Source organism: Bidens hawaiensis, unplaced genomic scaffold (genome assembly GCF_021521415.1).
Source record: "Bidens hawaiensis isolate Kalapana, Puna unplaced genomic scaffold, B.hawaiensis_p1.1 tig00017344_1, whole genome shotgun sequence".
Taxonomy (NCBI): Eukaryota; Viridiplantae; Streptophyta; class Magnoliopsida; order Asterales; family Asteraceae; genus Bidens; species Bidens hawaiensis.
In genome coordinates, this window is record NW_027492623.1 from 133,996 (window position 1) to 154,616 (window position 20,621).

The window sequence follows — 20,621 nt, forward strand, 5'->3', positions numbered from 1 at the left end:
TAATTATGAAGTACAATTACTCTATACTTATATATATATATATATATATATATATATTCAATTGTTCGATTATCTTATTGCACGATTAACATCATGGTTGTTTTACAAGTAGAGTAATTACTGAAACACAATTACTCTAGTTATATATTAACTCACAATATGTTCGTCTCTTCCATCCATTGATTTCACAATATTAACAAGATCAAGTTTCTTCAATTGTTCAATTGATTTCACACGATTAACAAAGTGTCAATTTCTTCAATTGTTCAATTAATTTGGCATGCTCTATTAATTCAGTCGATCAAGTTCTTAAAATCCCAACTGATCAATTCAATCGATTAATTTGTATCAACGTTCACCTTATTTCAATTGATTGAGTCCATTCTCTATCTCCTAATTACCCGGGTCGCACTTGTTATTAGAATGAATCAAAGTATATTTTTTTACAGATTTGACATCACGCAATTTAGGGTGTTTTGGGATTCCTTATTTTCCGCTTCTTATAACTTATGGTGGTTGAATAAGTTATTTTTGTATTAACAAAGTGTTTGGGAACACATAAGTCATTTTCCATTTCTCCTTATCAATAAAGCCAAAATAGGGGGTTTCAATAAGTTGGAGTTTGCTAACTTATCTCCTTATAAGATTAGAATACCCATTCCACCCTCCAAGTTCCATTCCACCCATTGCTAACCATGTCCTTTTTGGTCATTTAAATCAATAAGTTAAACCAAACACTTTTTAAAAAATAACTTATTGTTTTATGTTAATCCAAACACTTTTTTAGAAACTCCTTATGATAAAGCCATAAGACCTTTTCAACTTATCACAAAAATGCCTTTTTAACTTAAATAAGGAATCCCAAACACCCCCTTAGTTTTTTCTTTAATTTGTACTCTATTTGTATATAATCCAAATCCTTCACACACAATGACTTACCAATAAAAATAATTAAAAAAAACATACTAAACAATAAAACCTTCATTTAACCTCCAAAATCCTATTTTACTTCACATACCAACCCCTATGCGCATAACACACACGGCACACAGTATCCTCTACAACCTGAAAACTACTATAAAAAAATAAGAAGACCTTCAAAAAACACAACATAAAAACACATTAATTCAAAACCCTCCTTTTGACCTTATCATCATCTAATAATCTAATCTAATCATCAATTATTTAACTTAAATTCACCCCAACAACAATAATAATAATAATAATAATAATAATAACACTCATCAAACAACAAATTCATTCAATCCAATCACTTTAATCTCCTTGTCCAGATTCATTCTCCAAATCCCCTGTACAGAAACTCACACTCACCACTGGCTCATCTTGTTGACTTCAACTTCTCAAATTTAGGGTTTTTTTTTTCAATTTTTTTTTTAAAACAATGGTTCGATCGGTTGGCGAGTATGTTGTCGGTAAACAGATTGGATCAGGCTCGTTCTCGACAGTCTGGCACGCGAGACATAAGATCCACGGTACCGAAGTGGCGATTAAAGAGATTCTGACCGGAAAACTGAACCGGAAGTTGGAGGATTCTCTCATGTCTGAAATTGATATCTTGAGGAATATTAATCATCCTAATATTATTCGTCTGCACGAGATGATCAAGGTTATTTTCGTCATTTCACATCTGATTATTTTTATTATGTACTACAAATTTAGGGTTTTTTTTTTAATTTATTTATAAATATGTTTGAATTAATTAGGAGCCTGGGAAGATACATCTGGTGTTGGAGTATTGTAAAGGAGGTGACTTGTCTATGTTTATTCAGAGGCGTCAAGGTCGGATTTCGAAGTCCACATCCGTGCATTTCATGCAGCAGTTAGGTAAATGTTAAAGAGTTTATTTTGTTTTTTTATTGGTGACCGGTGAGTGATTTGAGTTGAGTGTGATTGTTTGTTTCGCAGCGGCTGGTTTGAAAGTGCTTCGTGATAATCAGATTATTCATCGGGACTTGAAACCGCAGGTTGGTGTTGGTTTATTATTATTAGCGTTTTGTTTATGTTATTTTTGCATGCTTAGTCATTGGTCACACATAGTTACTTCGTTTGTTGATGAGGTTTAAGACTTTAAAGTATTTTGGAATTGTGAGTTAGTCAACGTTGTTTAGGAATCTTGATAAAAAATTAGACTTTTAGGATCATAACGACCTATGACGTCCGGCAGTCCGCTGGTGCACATATCTATTTTTAACTTCGGTATTTATGTTTATTTATCGTATATCTTGTGTGTTGAACAGAATCTTCTACTGTCTACAAATGATGACAGTTCAGTATTAAAGATTGCAGATTTTGGCTTTGCAAGGTAAAATAATTTCAGCATTATATATAACCATGAGTCAAAGAGTCATGTTTTGTAAGTTATAAATGAACATAAAGCTAATTATATTTGCAGGTCTTTGCAACCTAGAAACCTTGCTGAAACCTTATGTGGCTCGCCACTTTATATGGCACCAGAAATTATGCAACTTCATAAGTATGACGCTAAGGTAATATTTTGTTAAAAAGTGCAACAAATACTTTAGTTTAGTTTCTCTTATGATGTATCTTTTATATTAACATAGAAATCGAAACACAGGCAGATTTATGGAGTGTTGGTGCCATTCTTTTTCAACTTGTAACCGGGAGAACGCCATTCACAGGAAACAATCAAATTCAGGTTTGTAAATCTTTTATTTCACATAATGATTTTAATTAACAATCTAACCTACTACCTTTTATGCCTTGTTCTAATTTATCCTTTTGCACAGTTGCTTCAAAACATCATGAAATCAACCGAGTTGCAGTTTCCTTCAGATGTTAAGGACTTAAGTCCTGAGTGCATTGATTTGTGTAGAAAATTACTGCGACAAAATCCAGGTATTTGTAACTTAATATAACATAAATTACAGAGGCAACAAATGGTGTATGTTAAGAGGTTAATTAATCCCTTTTAATATAATTGGCAAAATAAATTACATGTTAGTTAATTTATGAAGGCTTCATTAGTCTCTATGTTTCTGATCTTGATTACTTTGACTGACAGTTGAAAGGTTAACTTTTGAGGAGTTCTTTACACACCCATTTTTCACCCAACAAAAACCTGATCAATTACCAAGGTATTCTATTCTATAAGCATTATTTTTCTAGATCATTTTTGCATGCTAAATAGTTGAATATATTTCTGATATATATGCAGAGATAGGAGGCCACGAAGAACAACAGAAGGGTTTTCATACCCTAAAAGCCCAGCTTTCAAGAATAAAGAAGAACATAACCAAGAAGATAATTTACCATTTAGTCTAGATTATGATTCAAATGGTCCTTATGGAAGCCCGCCTGTTATTAAGAAGTCACCTCTGAGATCTACATACGGGTTTTCTCTTGACACTGAAGCTGATAAACGAGACTCGTCAAAAGACATGGAAATTTCTTCGAGGTATAGACAAAAACCAGATAATAGGGGTTTACGACCTGGAAACCGTAGATTGTCAGAAGGAAATCTGAAAGAATCTTTGAGATCAGTTGACCATAGGCCTGTGACTACACATTCCAAAGGTATGCTTCCATATTTTTCCAACAATGTCTCAGTCTGGTGGGTTGGGTAACAGACTAACAGGTAACTTTGGTACTGGTTGGCCCGAAACACCTTCTGTCCAGATTTTTATATAAATAATCAGTGAGTCAGGCATGATCACAGAAACAATATTATTTTAATCAGTATACCTTTTATTTTGATTAAATTTGAATTGAGAAGTTTTAGGTATTAAATATACACTTTGGGCGACTTTCTTTGTTTGACTCATGTATTCCTTCTCATTTGTAGCTAATTTTTAAATTCAATAGTGTAATCAGTTGAAATCGCCGCATCTTGAATTGGATGTTAAAATTATTTAGGCATATACTTATGAACTAGTCAGTTTGGGTTATGTTTTATTTCTAGCGGATAAAATGAGTGAATTAAACAAATAAAAAGGGTATATAAATAATTTTGCATAAAAGTAACAGAAAACTTACCACAGCTAGTGAAAACGACCTTAGGTGTTACGTATGAGTGAACAATAGGGAGTATATGTGTAGTAATCTGCAATATTGGCAAACCACAGGGACCACACATGTAATTAACTCTTGCTATTTTGCATTGAACAGTAGTGGACTCATTAGAGATAGATGATCAAGATTATGTTCTAGTATCGGGCCCGCTCGTGGATGCATCATCTTTAGCAAGTGTTTCTAAAGCGAGCCAAATAACCGCACCCAAATCACCTTCTAGAAACACCCATTCAACATCTAGCGCACCACTGCCCATCATTGGCGGTTCCGCCAGTAAAATCTGCTCCACCGGGAGCTTTGAAAGTCAATGCTCTGCACCCTCGGGAACATCCCACGGATCAATTGATATCATAGAACAACCGCCAGCTGACAACATGACAAGAATCAAATCATTGCATGATTGTGCGTCTGCCATCTCTGAACTCGTCCATGACAAAGTATGTGTTTTAAACGTTTCTTTAGGCCTGTAAACGAACAGAATGAACATGAGCATAGCGTGTTCATTCTCGTTCATTTAACTTTGGCAGAATGAACATTATTCTCAAGTTACATCTTACATCTAATTATTAATTTTTTTTATTTTTTGTTAAATACAGGTTGTGGCGGGAAACCAATTGGAAGCATTTTCAATTCAGCTTGTGATTCTTGCAATATGGAAGCAAGCATTGGATATATGTCACACTCAGGCTGCTTCTGCCATTAAAGTGAGTCCGAGCCAAGAAACTGCAACCTTTAACACCGCCATGAAAGAACTCGATAATTTTGATATCCAAGAATGTTTGGAAACCGCCAAGTCACCACAGGATGTTTGCTGTCATATTGAGAGAATATTTCTTGGTGAAGTTGATAATGCTGAACAACTTGCCAAGGTCATAGAGCCTGGTATGTGTTATAACACAATTAATATTGCAAATTATTATAGTTACAAAAAAGATGTTGGTTAATATTAAGCATTTTGTGAAGTTAATTATTTCTCTTCTACAGGAGATGTCGGGATGCCAGATGCAATGGAAACAATATTTCAGGCTGCTCTTGATTTCGGCAGACGTGGGGCTGTAAGTCTTCATCTGTTTGAAATTTGAATATAAACAGTGTTTTTCCTTTTCTTTATTACTTAATCTATTTGTTTCGTTTTGGTCTTTGGACTTTTTTTGTACATTTTGAGTAATTATAAGATGGTTTTTTGCTCATTTGAGTAATTAAAGGTACTTTGTAATGACCCAAATGGGCAAAAAAAACTATTAATCGATTAAATGTACATTTTAAGTAGTTAAAAGATGGGTTTTGTTCATTTTGAGTTAAAAATACCCCTGTAACGACACAAATGGGCCAAAAAAAACCATCTTTAGTTTTCTCCAATGCACAATTTGAGTAAATAAAAGATGTTTTTTTGTTCAGTATGAGATTTAAAAATACTTTGTAATGACCCAATTGAGCAAAAACCTCGTCTTTTAATCACTCCCATGTATATGTTGAGTAATTAAAAGATGGTTTCTTGTTCTTTTTAGAGAGATTAAAAATACCCTGTAATGACCCAAATGGGCAAAAAGAACATCTTTTAGTTACTCAAAAACACATAGAAAGTACAATGAGCAATCAATCAATCAATCATGCCTAGTAAAATCCCACCGACAGCAAAGCTATAAGTAGGGTCTGGGGAGGGTGGGATGTAGGCACACCGTACCTCTATCCAAAGGAATAAAGAGGTGGCTTCCAGAGAGACCCTCGGCTCTAAGTACATGTGTATGAAGCAAAATAAAGGAAATCAAAGTTTAACAGTTATATAAAACTACTACTAATTATAATAATATTAATAATAAGATCACAGTTTAACAGCTATATAAAAGCTAATAATAATTATAATAATAATAATATATATAATTATAATAATAATAATATATGTAAGGGAAATACCATTATGGTATGTGATCTAAATAAGTTAAGTCTAAGCCCCAAGGTATTCAATTCTCTCTAAAAATCCTTAACTTTAATTCTACTTCTCCACGAATTCCTATCCTCAACCATGTCCTCGGAGAGGTTTAGGTCTATCAAATCATTCCTAATCCTCTCATCCCAAGTCAATTTCGGTCGTCCTCTACCCCTCCTCCCCTCTATAGTAATGTTTTCTACGGATCTAACAGGATTCGTCGTCTGTCTTCTCTTTACATGTCCAAACCATCTCAATCTCCACTCTCTTATCTTGTCTGCTATGTTCGCCACCCCTAATCTCTCGCGAAACACAACGTTTCTTATTCGGTCTAGCCTTGTGTGCCCACACATCCAACGTAGCATTCTCATTTCTGCTACCTCCATCTTCCGCACTTGTGCCTTCTTGATGGCCTAACAATCTGTTCCATATAGCATTGCAGGTCTAACTGCCACCCTATAGAATTTTCCCTTTTGTTTAGTTGGGAAACTCTTGTCGCACAATATACCTGTGGCTGCTTTCCATCTACACCATCCTACCTGAACTCGGTGGGTCACATCACTGTCTAATTCCCCATCGCTCTGTACAAATGATCCTAAATACTTGAACTTCGTTACCTGCGGGACCACCTGCCCTTCAATTGTGATCTGTGCGTCTTCATTGTCGTTTATCCCACCAAAATCACAGTGGAGGTACTCCGTCTTAGATCGGCTAATCTTTAAACCTTTTGTCTCTAAGGTTGTAAGGTTGTTCGCCACTCCTCAAGCCTCATGTTTAGATCTTGTTTTTTCTCAGCAAGTAACACAATATCGTCTGCGAACATCATGCACCACGGGAGAGTCCCCTGAATCGACTTTGACAACTCATCCAAGACTACTGCAAAAAGAAACGGGCTCAACGCTGACCCCTGGTGAAGACCTACCTCTACAGGAAAGAAATCAGTATCCCCCACTGGCGCACGGACACTTGTTTCACTCCTGGTATACATATCCATAATTATCTATGTATTTCCTCGGCACTCTTCTACCCTCCAAGCACTCCCAGAGCACCTGTCGTGGCACACTGTCGTAGGCCTTTTCTAGGTCAATAAACACCATATGTAGATCACGCTTCTTCTCCCTATACTTTCCCATTAATCTTCTTATAAGGTGTATTGCCTCTGTGGTGAAACGCCTCGGATGAAGCCAAATTGGTTGACCGTAACCTGAGTTTCTCGTCTAAGTCTAACCTCAATCACTCTTTCCCATAGCTTCATAGTATGGCATAGTAGTTTGATTCCTCGGTAGTTACCACAACATTGGGCGTCTCCTTTGTTCTTATAGATAGGAACTACAACGCTGCTCCTTCACTGGTCTGGCATCTTACCTGATTTGAGAATACTATTGAACAGAGTAGTTAACCACATGACTCCTTCCTCCCCAGACACTTCCACACCTCAATGGGTATGTTGTCTGGGCCAATCGCCTTAGACCTTCCCTCCTCCTAAGTGCATCCTTCACCTCTTCTCGTGTGATCCGTCGGCAATAGCAGTTATTCGATTGTTGTCGTTGAAAGTTTGTGTTGTCATGTTCTTCTTGGTAAGCTCTCCCATTGTTAAAAAGATTGTGGAAGTAGGTTTGCCATCTTAGCTTGATGTCCTGCTCCTTGACCAGTACATGCCCATCTGTATCCTTTATGAACTTCACCGGTCCTAGATCTTGCCTTCTACGCTCCCTGGCTTTGGCAATCTTAAACATAGCATGTTCCCCCTCTTTTGTTTCTAGACTTTCATACATCCGTTTAAAGGCCGCCTTCTTTGCTTCCGCCACTGTCTTCTTCGCCTCTATTTTGTAGTTGTCCCTTAATTCCACTCGCTCCTCCTCATTCGTGCACCTCATTAGCTCCCTAAAACATCCTTGTTTGTCCCTTATCTTGTCTTGCACTGCGTCATTCCACCACCAAGACTCCTTATGCCCACTTGTCTTTCCTGTTGTGACCCCGAGAGTCTCCTTTGCTACTTGGATGATCTTTGTCTCCATAGCTTCCTATATATGAGTTGAGTCCCCATTTAGTCGAGCCCGCGTATGCAGTATGAGTTTATCCTTAAACAGTAGGAGATTTTCGTCCTTCAAATTTCCCCATCGAATTCTCGGTGTACCTTTCTTCTCTCGAACAGTCAGCTTATTTCTGAAGGCTATATCTGTCACTAGTAGTCGATGTTGAGTCACAACTGCCTCCCCAGGTATGACTTTGCAGTCCTTCCACCAACGTCGGTCTCCTTGCCTCATCAAAAGGTAGTCAATTTGCGTGTCGCGTCCGCCACTGCTAAAAGTGATTAAATGAGAATCTTGTTTCCTAAAATAAGAATTTATAATACCTAGGTCATGTGCCACCGCAAACTCTAGAAGATCTGTTCCGGTCTCATTCCTATCACCAAAACCGAAACCCCTATGTACGGCTTGAAAACCATCGTTAGCCTTACCAATGTGTCCATTAAAATCACCTCCTATGCAAATCCTCTCCCCCCTAGGTATGCCCCCTACCACTGCGTCTAGGCAATCCCAAAATTCTCTCTTTTCCTGATCCCCTAGGCCTACATGAGGCGCGTAGGCGGAGACTACTGCCACTACTTCCTCTTCTAGTACTAATTTCAACACCATAATCCTGTCATTATGTCTTATCACCTCCACCAAACTAGTGTGTATTTCCTTAGCCACTAGAAACCCCACTCCATTCCTAGCTCCATCAGACCCCGAGTACCACAACTTATACCCACCCCGAGTACCACAACTTATACCCATTACACTCAGCCCCTCTATGTCCTTTCCACTTAGTCTCCTGGAGGCATGCTATCTGAACCCTACGTCTTTTAAGCACATCTACCAATTCTAGCAACTTACCATTTAATGTTCCTACATTCCAAGAAGCCAAACGCAATATACGCTCCCTATCTTTACTCTTTCCTACACCCCTCGTTTCAGGACATGGTCTCAAGTAATAGTCATGGTTCCTACGCTCTATGGTTGCAACTAATCACACAAACACAAGCAATAGAACACCAAATCAATAATAATAATAATAATAGTAACAAAAACTAATAATAATAATAATAGTGTGTAGCAATAACAATAATAGTCAAGAGATCTTAAAATGAAAATAAACTCCAAAGATCCGGATCACGTATGTTCTAATGATAATAATAATAATAATAGTGAGAAAGGAACGAGTATACCGTGAAGATGATGAAGGCAGATACAGCTCAACGGCAGCCAGGTTACAAGAAGCTCACTCTTTTGCTTTGGGACCCCCAACGGCAGCAAAAAATAATAATAATTGCACACACAAAAATAATAATAATAATAATAATAATAATAATACCAACAATGATAATAATAATAATAATAATAATAATAATACCCACAATAATAATAATAATAATGCTACAAGTTACAGATCTGGTTTATTCAATATGTGTTAATTAATTTGTTCATTTTGCAATAACCCCATCTTTTATGCCCAAAAGCCCTATGAACAATACACGGCAGTTAAGAAAAAATTCACTGTATCTGAGCTAACTTATCACTTAAGTAGAGTGATTTGAGTCTAGATAAATGCGCTGCAGTGGTTGTACCTCATAGAATGAAAGTTGTACCTTGCTCTTGACTCTGTCACATTAGCTCTTGAAACATGCAATTTTAAAACAAATATAAAGGGACCAAAGATATCAAACGTTTTCGTTTCAGAAAGAGGTCAACTTTGCTATGACACTTAAATCTTTCATATGCGTGTCTGTATATGACAGGTGGACGAGTGCATGTGTTTTACTGAAAATGCAGCAGGGTATTATTCAAAAGCGGTGCGGTTGTTAACCTTTCTTCTAGTGGAAGCACCTTCACTGATTCTTAATCCGCCATTCTCGATCACAAATTCAGATCGGTATAGGCTTAGAACATATATAGATGTTCTTAACAACCGACAAAGCCATTCAAGGTCTCAAAGGATCACACTCCTCAAAAGTGGTGGTGGCGGTCATGATCACCTGAGCTGAGTGTTGGTGTTTACACTATGGTTTTTAAAATTCTTTATTGTACAGCAAGTTATTCTTTGTGAGTTTGATTTGAATTTGGTGTTTATGAGCTCCCATTCTGGGTTTGTTCATATTCAACATTTCTGTAATTTAGACTTGTGATAGCAGAAAAGATGAAAAAAAAGAAAAGAAATTGGGAGCATGAAAATTCTTGGTTTGAAATTTGTATGTATAATTCTGGATATGCATCACAATATTTCTCCTTTTTTTATGAATTAACTGAAATGTAAGAATTTCAAATCAGTTCAGCCCTGTAACACATGTTTTACTGAATGCCGATAAACATCGTTCAAAGCATCATTCTTGTTACAAACTAACAGTTTTTAATAATCATGGTAAAATGCAAAATTGGTTTGTTGCAAAGTATGAGATGTCATTCGAGATGCATGTATGATACCGGTGGTATCATCAATCAAAAGCCACTTGGTCTTTCCTGCATTACCCATCCAACTAGATCGGTTATACCCCAAAACCAAGCCATTCGGTCAGTTAACTGGGTTTGATCGTGCCTGTCAACATGGGCTCACAGTCCGGGTATTTTGAAGTCGAGTTGCTCGGTTTTTTACCTGAGACGGTACTGTGATATTTTAGAAACAAATATAAACAAAGACTGATCTATAGAGTGCAGCCTGGTTCGGGTGTCAGGTAATTTTGGGTTACCCGAATTATGCTCACCCTTGTTTGGTACACAAGAATTGTATAAAAATTAAAATAAAGATAGACCCATATCATTGTAGTAACAATCAATGGATTGTAACAAGCTCATGCGATGATATGTAAGAATTGTACAAAAATAAATGTTGCTTATAATCAATGGAGTATTCACAAACCTCAAGATTGTTTACAAAGACCAAAAATAATTAGTTTTAAAAGTATTTATAAAAAGATATCTTTTATAAGCAACCAAAGTTTGTATGAATTTCATATTTCAAACTATTATAAAAAGAAAGTTAAATATTTCATAAATGACCAATTTTATTAATTTTCTAAAAAGACAGAATTACAAATTTTGTCTTTTAAACAAAGCCAAATTACGGTTAGTGTTATTTTTTTAGTTTCCTTACACGCGGTGTCCTTTAAACATTTTTTTCCTACACGTTACGTCCTTTACGCTAACTGGGTTAGAAAAACTCAGTTAAGTATGACATGTGCCAGACATGAGATGGGCATAATTGTAATTTTAATGTATCCTTAAATTTAAAAAAAGAAAAGAAAATATATATATAATATCTTCCTCTCATTTCTCTCTTCTCTCTCGAAGCCACCACCATCACCATAAATTCTAGCCACCTCGTTGCAGATTCCATTCAACCCACCACCACTTCATATTATTAAAGCCAGTTTTTGATTTTATCAAGTTTTGATAAGTGGGTCGATGATGTGATAATATATATTAAAGTGATTCTCTCTCTTCTCTCTCTCTCTAATCCTCTCCCTCCTTGGCTCCACACCAACATCACCACTTCTTAGCCACCAAAAACCAACTCCATTTCTTCTTAAATCCGGCATCATCTCCGTCCATCTTCTCCTGCGAGGAAGACAAAACCCTAATTAACCGCACAAATCGAAACCCTAATTAACAACAACCATCCTTCTTGTTCGCTAGATCTGAGACGTTTCATCTTTTCGCTAGATCTGGGACAAATCGAAATCCTAATACCTACTGCTTGTTCTTCTTGTAATACGTTTGTGGGCTATTCAAAACAGTGGTGGTGGATGGGTTGGAGGTGGCTGGATCAGGTGGTGGTGGAAGTAGTTTGCGTTTGGGATACGGGTGGGTTTTGCGGATTCCGATACCGAGGTGGGTTTTGGGATACGGATTTTGGAAGAGGATGGGAGTGATGATGATTGGTGGTGGTTGACGGCGACGGTGGTGATTATTATTTAAAGGGTGAAGACTTTTTGATTCCGACAAGGTGTAAGTTTTTTAAGTTAGCCGGAATTGAAAAGTGAAGGTGGCCGGGATCGGAAGAGACGGCGGAGAACCATGGTGGCTCCCGCTGGGTGAAGGTGTGGTGATGGTGGCTCCAGCGGAGAAGGGTATGGTGGCCGGAGTGGTTGTGGTATGGTGATGGTGGTGGCATAGAGAGAGAAAGAAGAGAGTTTGGTGGTGGTTGCTGGAGGTTGAAGGTGGGTGTTGGTGTGTGTTGGTGGTGGGTTTGGTGGTGGTGGATGAGTTCTGGAAGAAAGAGAATGTTGTAAAAATTTTTTGCTGGTGTAGACTAAAAGACAAAAATGCCCTCACATGCAACTCACGTGAGAGTACTTAACTGAGTTTTTCTAACCCAGTTAGCGTAAAGGACGTAACGTGTAGGAAAAAAAAATGTTTAAAGGACACCGCTTGCAAGAAAACTAAAAAAAGGACACAAATTATAATTTGGCTTTTTTTAAAGGACAAAATTTGTAATTCTGTCTTATAAAAATAAAAACTTGAAATGACCATACAAAATTATTACTAAATATTCATATACTTGTAGAAAATAGAAACACCCTTTAAAGTGCATTTTAAAACGCAAGTTGGACCGTGGATGCTTATAACGGCGTGTCAATATTTTCTCAATGATATATAAGCGGTGTTTTAAAAACCGGTTCGTACAAGTCGATTGAACTGGTAGTATCGGGTTTCGCATATTAGGCCGATATTTTGAGCGGTTTGCTAGAACATCCAACCGACGGTTTTTTAAAAAAATCCCAATTTTATCCGACAAATTGAATTTATGTCAAAGAGGGTTTTTATATATTGCGGCCCATATTTTCAAAAATTCATATTTGACCAAGCGATTAACATTGAAACGAGTAAACTTATGAACTATATTTTGAAAATCGAGTTCCTTTTGTATTATTATTTTTTTTATTATAGAATTCCTTTTGGAGTATATTTTATTATGGAATCATATAATATTAGGTTATTTTTTGAGTTATATTCACATTTATTTGAAATTATAAGGTAAATTATTCTATCTGGCTGAGCCTCCCGATACAACCTGGTTTTACCATTTTTTAACTTAATCTGATACGAATAAAAAACCAATTTGTAAAACATTGTGGTACGAATAAAACACGTATGCTACTTGAATTTTATGTTTTGTTTGCATTTATTATCCTACCCTTTGTCGCATCTTTACACAATATCCTGTTGGACACTAAAATCAATTCATGTTAAGAGTAATGTATTAAAAAAATAACTCACCCGCCTAAACCAACTAACTATAATTAATCGAACAACACTTCTTGTTCCCAGCCATAATCTCAATTCAAAAAGATGGTCCACGTGTCCACATCAAGAAAATACTCAAATCCTGACCGTTCCCCAACGACCCATCCGGGTTAACCAAATGAAAGGATTCCGAATCAGGCCCACCCACAATACACTCAAAGTTAGCCCTCATATAAATCACCTCTCCAATATTATTATTATTATTATTATTATTATTATTATTATATATAATATAGGAGTGAGGGAACTCTTAAATTTTAAGAGATACTACTCTTGTTGCATATAGTACAAGTAGGAATGCATATAATTATAAGAATTTAGGGGTAAATTAGTCTTTGCTTATTCCAAAATAATATACAATAATGGTCCTTCAACTTCAATCAAGTTTTGTTAATATATTAAATAGTTACACATTTACCCCCTAATTATAAACCACCTACCCCATGGCTTTTTAACGGCCGTAACTTTTTCACACGTTAATATTTTTTCTAAAAAATTACACCATAAAAACGACCATTTTGTTCTCTTTAATTTGAGTATAGTATTGCTATAGTTTATTAATTTTTAAAAATCTAACATGTTACGTGATCAGTATTACCGACAACGGGTCGGGCATGATCGGCTAATGGTGTTGGAACGGGTTAGGGTTGGAACAGGTTAATACAAAAAGAGTTAATTTAGCTCATGTCAGGATGAGTTTAGATCAAAAGGGTTCATGTCAAAACGGGCTTCGGGTTAAAACATTTTCGGGTCGGAAGAAGTTCGTCAAAATAGACTGGGTTTTGAAATTACTGTATATTTCATCTTTGCTTATAGCTTGTCGCCACCAGTTACGCGCGTTCAAACATTGTTACATGGATGACATTGTCAATACATACCGGGTTGCTCGCGTATAGGCATTATGTGGCGCGCTTACTGGCATTGGTTACACGTCCGAAGCCACGTTAAGTGCATATCACCTTCGGGTTACGCACTTCCGTTGCGAGGTTACAAACGTACTAACACCGGTTGCGTTTGCGCATACACCGCTGCATCGCGCGGGCAACTGGCTAGTGATTATTATTATGAAAGTTAAAGGCCGGAATGACACCGGCACCCAACGTGGTCATGGCCTTCAACATTGTTTTGATCTGCTTGGTGGCCGTCTTCCGTACAGCAAACCCTAAGTTCCGTCCATTGCAGTACAAGGTCCAGGTGGGAATTGAGCGTAAGGGGCATGAGCGGAGATGGGAGTCTGGTGTTGACGAGGCCGGAGTGGATTTGGTGGACGAGGGTTTGGGTTTGGATGGAGAGTTGAAGGAGGAGTGAGGGGTTTTGACGGTGGTGGTGGTGGTGTTGGAGGGCGAACCAGACGTAGCTGTGGCGGTGGCCGAAGAGGGTTCCGATGAGGGTGGTTTTGGAGGAGGGTGGTGGGTTTGTCGTCGTGGTGATGAGGGGTGAGGAGTCGGAGTCTTGGTCGGCGGATGGAGTGGTTGTTGTACGGTGGTTTGTGGTGGAGGTGAAACATGGGAGGAATACTCGACGGAGAGAGTCGAGTTTGGTCATTTTGGCGGGAGAGTGAATGAATGATTTGGTTTTCTTAGAAGTTAGTTTGTGTATGGAATGTGAATGATGTGGATGTGTATCTTGGTTGTTATATATATACTCCGTATTACAGGGTTGTTTTATATTGTTCTAATATTTATTTATTTTTTGAATTTATATTTTTTTATTGTATGAAAGTTAATTATTTACTTATGGGTTGATGATAAATTATTTTACAAATAAATGAGATGTTATAACCCGGTTTAAAAGCTATATGGTTTTGATGAGACCCAAGACTCGTTTATTTTTTTTACTATAAAATTGGTTATTATAAATAATATTTATGAAAGTTAATAATATACTTATGGTTTGATGAGATCCAAGATCCGTTTAATTTTTTTATTATAAAATTGGTTTTTTAATTATAAATAATATTAATGAAAATTAATAATATACTTATGGTTTGATGAGACCCAAGACCCGTTAATTTTTTTAACTATAAAATTGGTTTTTTAATTTAAATAATATATATATATATATATATATATCTTTTTTAAAATAAATAAGATATTAATTGTTAGTATACCCTGTTTTATAGGATTTTTACATCAATAATTTGGTGAGAATATTTTTTAATTTAATGAGATGTTATAACCAGTTTAAGGAATATATGGGTTTGGTAAAACCCATACCCATGAATTAGGGTTAAATGCATGAGAAGCCTTCATTTAAAAATCTAGCAAATCTGGTGACTCCAAAAAAGGGGAAGCGATCACATCGCGACACGTAGGATTTTTATGTCTTCGTTTATATATATTATATATATATATATATATATATATATACATATATACTAGTTTTTATCCCCCGTATTACGGGGGTTGTTTTATATTGTTTGTTCTAATATTTATTTATTTTTTTAATTTATATTTTTTCTATTGTATGAAAGTTAATAATATAATTATGGTTTGATGATAAATTATTTCATAAATAAATGAGATGTTATAACCCGGTTTAAAAGCTATATGGTTTTGATAAGACCCAAGACCCGTTTATTTTTTTTACTATGGAATTGGTTTTTTAATTATAAATAATATTTATGAAAGTTAATAATATACTTATGGTTTGATGAGACCCAAGACCCGTTTGTTTTTTTACTATCAAATTGGTTTTTAATTTAAATAATATATATATATATATATATATATATATATATATATATATTTTTTAAAATAAATAAGATATTATTTTTTATTATATCCTATTTTATAGGATTTTTACATAAATAATTTGGTGAGAATAATTTTTAATTTAATGGGATGTCATAACCCGTTTAAGGAATATCTGGGTTTGGTAAGATCCATACCCATGAATTAGGGTCAAATGCATGACAGCCTCCATTTAAAAATCAAGCAAATCTAGTGACTCCAAAAAAAGGGGGAGCGACCACATCGCGACACGTAGGATTTTTATGTCTTCGTTTATATATATATATATATATATATATATATATACTAGTTTGATCCTCCCGTGTTACGGGGGTTTATTTAAGTTTTTGTTTAATCGTGTTGCTATTTTATGATGATTTATTTTATTTTTAACGTAGTGTAGTTTTAATTTAAAACATATATATTAGTTTGTTATTATATTTTTTAGCGTTTGAGTTTTTTCAATTGAGATGCATGGGTTTTTTATATTTTTAACGAACAAACATAAACGGACACGAGCAGGTTGATTTTTAAATGAACAAACATGAACACAAATATTTGTCTAATGAATAAGGGGATGTTAATGTAGTTGACAATGGTGGGTAGCATTGGAAGTTAACCGACAATGAAGATGATAGACCAATAACAGAGAACATGTAAACGAGATAAATTAAATTAAGGTTTAATGATAATGTTTACCAATAAATGAGATCTTATAACCCATTTGAGGGATATTAGGGTTTGGTAAGACCCATAACCCGTGTAAATTATTCTTTGATGATTAAGGGGTTATTTCACAAATAAATGAGATGTTATAACCCATTTAGGAGTTATCCAGGTTTGGTGAGACCCATGACCCGCAAAAATTATTGTTTGATTATGAAACAGTTTCATAAATATATGAGATGTTATAACCCATTTAAAGACTATCCGGGTTTGGTAAGACCCATACCCGTGAATTCAGGTCAAATGAATGAGAAGTCTCTATTTAGAAATCAAGCAATCTGGTGGCTCTAGAGAACGGGGGGAACAACCTGAGAGCGACACATAGGATTTCATGGTAGGCAATTATATATATATAGGGAAATGATCAAGAGAGAACTCATTATTAGGGAGAGAACTAGAGAATATTAAGTATAGGGTCATTTTTGTAAAATTACCCAAATACATCTTAACACATCTGACGGCTTCCTTCCTATGTACAACCTTCCCCTCTATGACTTTCCTATGCTTGATGGAATCTTTCCAAACACCTGTAGATGATGAATCATTACAACTTGATGATTAAGAACCCTAAATCATGAAATATATCGCAGATTGTGTCTCTTCATCGTTGATTTCAACCATTGAATATGACCTCTGAAGGTACTTTGAATTCAAACTTTAATCTTTCTTAATCATGTGTGTTTTTATTGATTTTCATTGTTTTGTTGTTAAACTGGTTATACTGCTCTATCTACACATTCTACAATCAATAATTGCTCTATAATGCACAAGTTGGTGATTCTAGGTAAAAAACAGCCCCAATTAGGTGATTCTAGGTCAAAATACAACCAAAATTAGGTGATTACAGGTCAAATACAGTTATTGCTCAAGGAAAAACTATAATTTGTTTGCTTCATGTGTTGATTTGATGGTTTAATTGATTAGTTATAAACAATTTTAGAAGATATATCTGTATTACAAATGAGTAATAATATGTAATACAAAGTATTACATTTATGTAATACTGTTACTATTACATATATGTAATAATAATATGAATATTACGATTTGCAACATCACATTGTTATATATGTGCAATACCTGGTATTATATATGTTCAATACCGAGTATTGAGTATTGCATATGTGTACTATTGTGTAATATACAAAAAGTGATTTATGAATAATCCTAACATTCAGATAGTTGTGTCTTCTATGTGTTGATAGCATTGCTTGCTAGCCATTATATTGACCTGAGCTCTGTTGTTGTCTTTGTCTTCTATTGATGCCAACATTATAAGTAGTTATCTTAAGGACTATAAGTCTACGATTTTGCCATTTGTTTTGGAATGTTTTAAGGTTGCACTATTATTTAGTCGGAAGGTTGTACAATTATTATTATATATATTGTAATAATACAACTTCTTTGAATAAACATTACTTTTTAATATTTGTATATGCTGAAAATAATAAATAACCCAATTCAATAATCAATAAATATGTATTATTATTTTCTTATAACTGTTTTCTGTTGTGTTTCTCTCATGTGTTTATGCTACTTCACGGGAGGGGAGTATGGAATGGGCTTTCAATTGGACTTATAGTTGTGGGTTGATTAATGGACTTATAGCAACACATGGACTAGGATGCAATAGGCTTGTAGCAGCAATGGCTTGAAGGCACTTTCCAGGTGATATTGAAGGCCTGACTCGTTAAGTTTTTATATTACTATGATGAATACACTTGTCAGGTGATATTTGAGATTTAAAAAAAACTAAGTAGTTCAAATCAAGATTTGTAATTTGATATGATTTTGACTTTTTTTAAATTGATCATAATAAATTTTGATTGGATATTTGCAGGTTGGTTGTTCGCAGGTCTGTCATATGTGTAATTGAAGTTCATTGTCATCACAATCTTATCAAACTGTCATGTAATTGAAGTTCATATATTATCAATTTTCTTCATTTCCATACGTAATTTGTCTTTTATCTTCATTATATCATCATGTAATCCTTTTTGTAACTTTAATGTGTGAATTATGATTGGTTTTCTTCATGTATCATCCATATAAATAAAGCTTTTGTTGAAAATACATAACTAATGATCATTTATGTGCAGTTTTTTCCATATAAACGAATATGTGATCTCATGTATAGTATGTACAGTAGTATAGATATGTATTAGCAGTTGCAGAATTCATATTGATAAAAAAACTGAAATCATAAGCTGCAGTATGCAATGTTTGAGGCTGCATGATTTATGCACAAATAAAATGTTCGATTTCATAAAGAGAACTGTAAGAGGGTTGTTTTTACTGAATTAATAGAGGAACTGATACAAAAGTTTAATTATGAACATGGTAGGGTCAACAAACTTTTGCAATTTGTTGGGTTCTATTTCCATGGGTTTGACCATGTTCTATTCACTACCCGTCCCAATCAAGCCGTTTAAAAAGCCGGACTGACCCATATTTTGTGTATTATATTCAACCTATATTCAACCTTATATGTTTGTATTACATATGTGAAAAAGATTATACATTCATAAAATCGATAACATGTGTATTTGTGTGCATATGATTACGGGCCTAAACTGTAACATTCAAATATATGTTTGAAACAACAATTAATACCATGCGTGACAAGTACTGTAATATTTATATTCACTTTCATACAACATAAAGACGTACTGATCTAACAACCAATATGCAAAATTTTACACATTATACCAACTAGCTATCACGTTTATCAACACGTTCGTACAATCGATAATATATCACCTATTTACTATCCATGAAGTAAAAAACAAATATATTTTTATGTGCAATCGCATTTGATTTTGGTTGTTGATTTCCTCGCGCAGCAGAACAAACATTGACGTGATCCTGACGTTTCTATATTTTTTCTTGTTAATTTAATATTGTAGCCCAACAGTCAATAACATTTCCATACAACTCTTTGTCTGAAAGAACACTTTCCAAAATAGATGCCCTCGTTTCCAGACCTTACCTAATTGCAAATATATCTTTCCTGCATAACAAATTTTACAACAAGTTCAGTTTTGCGATTAACACTAAATATACATGTAACTTTTACACACATGCGTATACTAACAATATTACATAATGTATTACATATATGTAATACTAATGCATTACACGTATATATGCATTGGTGCTGCATATACGTAACAGATAACTGCTAAATATATGTAGTACAACAGGCTGTACTACATGTACATAATAGACAAGTGATGCTTATATGTAATACAACATGCCACATATTCATGTTACGCCGACCTAACTGTATTATAACGTGATGTGCATGTCCATTCTAAACGAATATGCTCGATAACATAAACAATTATATGTTTGACAAACATAATTTGGAAGGCTATGTAATCGGACATATGATTCATGTATTGCGCACGTGCAATGTCTAATATGACATTCAAAATTCGATCTGATATAAGTATGCTATCATTCAATTAAAAACAAACAAGAACTACATACATGTAATAAACACAAATACATGTTGCATCAACTTAGCCATTGTGTAATGTAATACATATATGCATTGTATACCGATATGCTCGTATAAGGTAACATTACCATGTTCTATCAAACACATCTAAAAAACATAAATCATGCACTACGTATATGCAATCCAACAAATATTAACTTATATCAATGTATTATTATTCGATTTAAAAAAAACACACAAAAACAGAGTATATTGCATATGTGAACTGATATAAACGCAATAATTTCGATTTACAAACAAAACACACAATAACCCCGTATATTGAGCCAATCCCGTGCAATACACCTATAATTCTTGTACTAAATTGTGCAATCAGACAGATACAAGCTGATATCAACACATTTTTACTCGATTTACACAAAAAACACACACACATAATT

General features: G+C 34.9%; 1 protein-coding gene across 2 annotated transcripts; it reads left to right on the forward strand.

The window, feature by feature from the left end:
• The first annotated feature begins 1,266 nt into the window (after positions 1 to 1,266).
• Positions 1,267 to 10,166, forward strand: LOC143553633 (serine/threonine-protein kinase ATG1c-like). 2 transcript variants are annotated; one of them, XM_077043582.1, is made up of 13 exons: positions 1,267 to 1,627; positions 1,725 to 1,845; positions 1,927 to 1,985; positions 2,259 to 2,323; positions 2,414 to 2,507; positions 2,597 to 2,677; positions 2,769 to 2,877; positions 3,044 to 3,116; positions 3,197 to 3,555; positions 4,147 to 4,487; positions 4,647 to 4,932; positions 5,035 to 5,105; positions 9,759 to 10,166. In XM_077043582.1, exons 1-13 carry the CDS (start codon positions 1,403 to 1,405, stop codon positions 10,002 to 10,004), a joined length of 2,130 nt encoding a protein of 709 aa, XP_076899697.1. In that variant the 5' UTR covers positions 1,267 to 1,402; the 3' UTR covers positions 10,005 to 10,166. The 2 variants fall into 2 exon arrangements, with proteins under 2 accessions (XP_076899697.1, XP_076899698.1); XM_077043583.1 differs by having other exon boundaries at positions 4,150 to 4,487.
• The last annotated feature ends 10,455 nt before the right edge of the window (positions 10,167 to 20,621 follow it).

Bases quoted from the DNA above. Each gene is read 5' to 3' on its own strand.
- LOC143553633 (XM_077043582.1), top strand. From the start codon at position 1,403: ATGGTTCGATCGGTTGGCGAGTATGTTGTCGGTAAACAGATTGGATCA. The intron at 1,846-1,926 runs GTAAATGTTAAA...TTTGTTTCGCAG, and splicing joins GCATTTCATGCAGCAGTTAG to CGGCTGGTTTGAAAGTGCTT. The intron at 2,508-2,596 runs GTAATATTTTGT...ATCGAAACACAG, and splicing joins TTCATAAGTATGACGCTAAG to GCAGATTTATGGAGTGTTGG.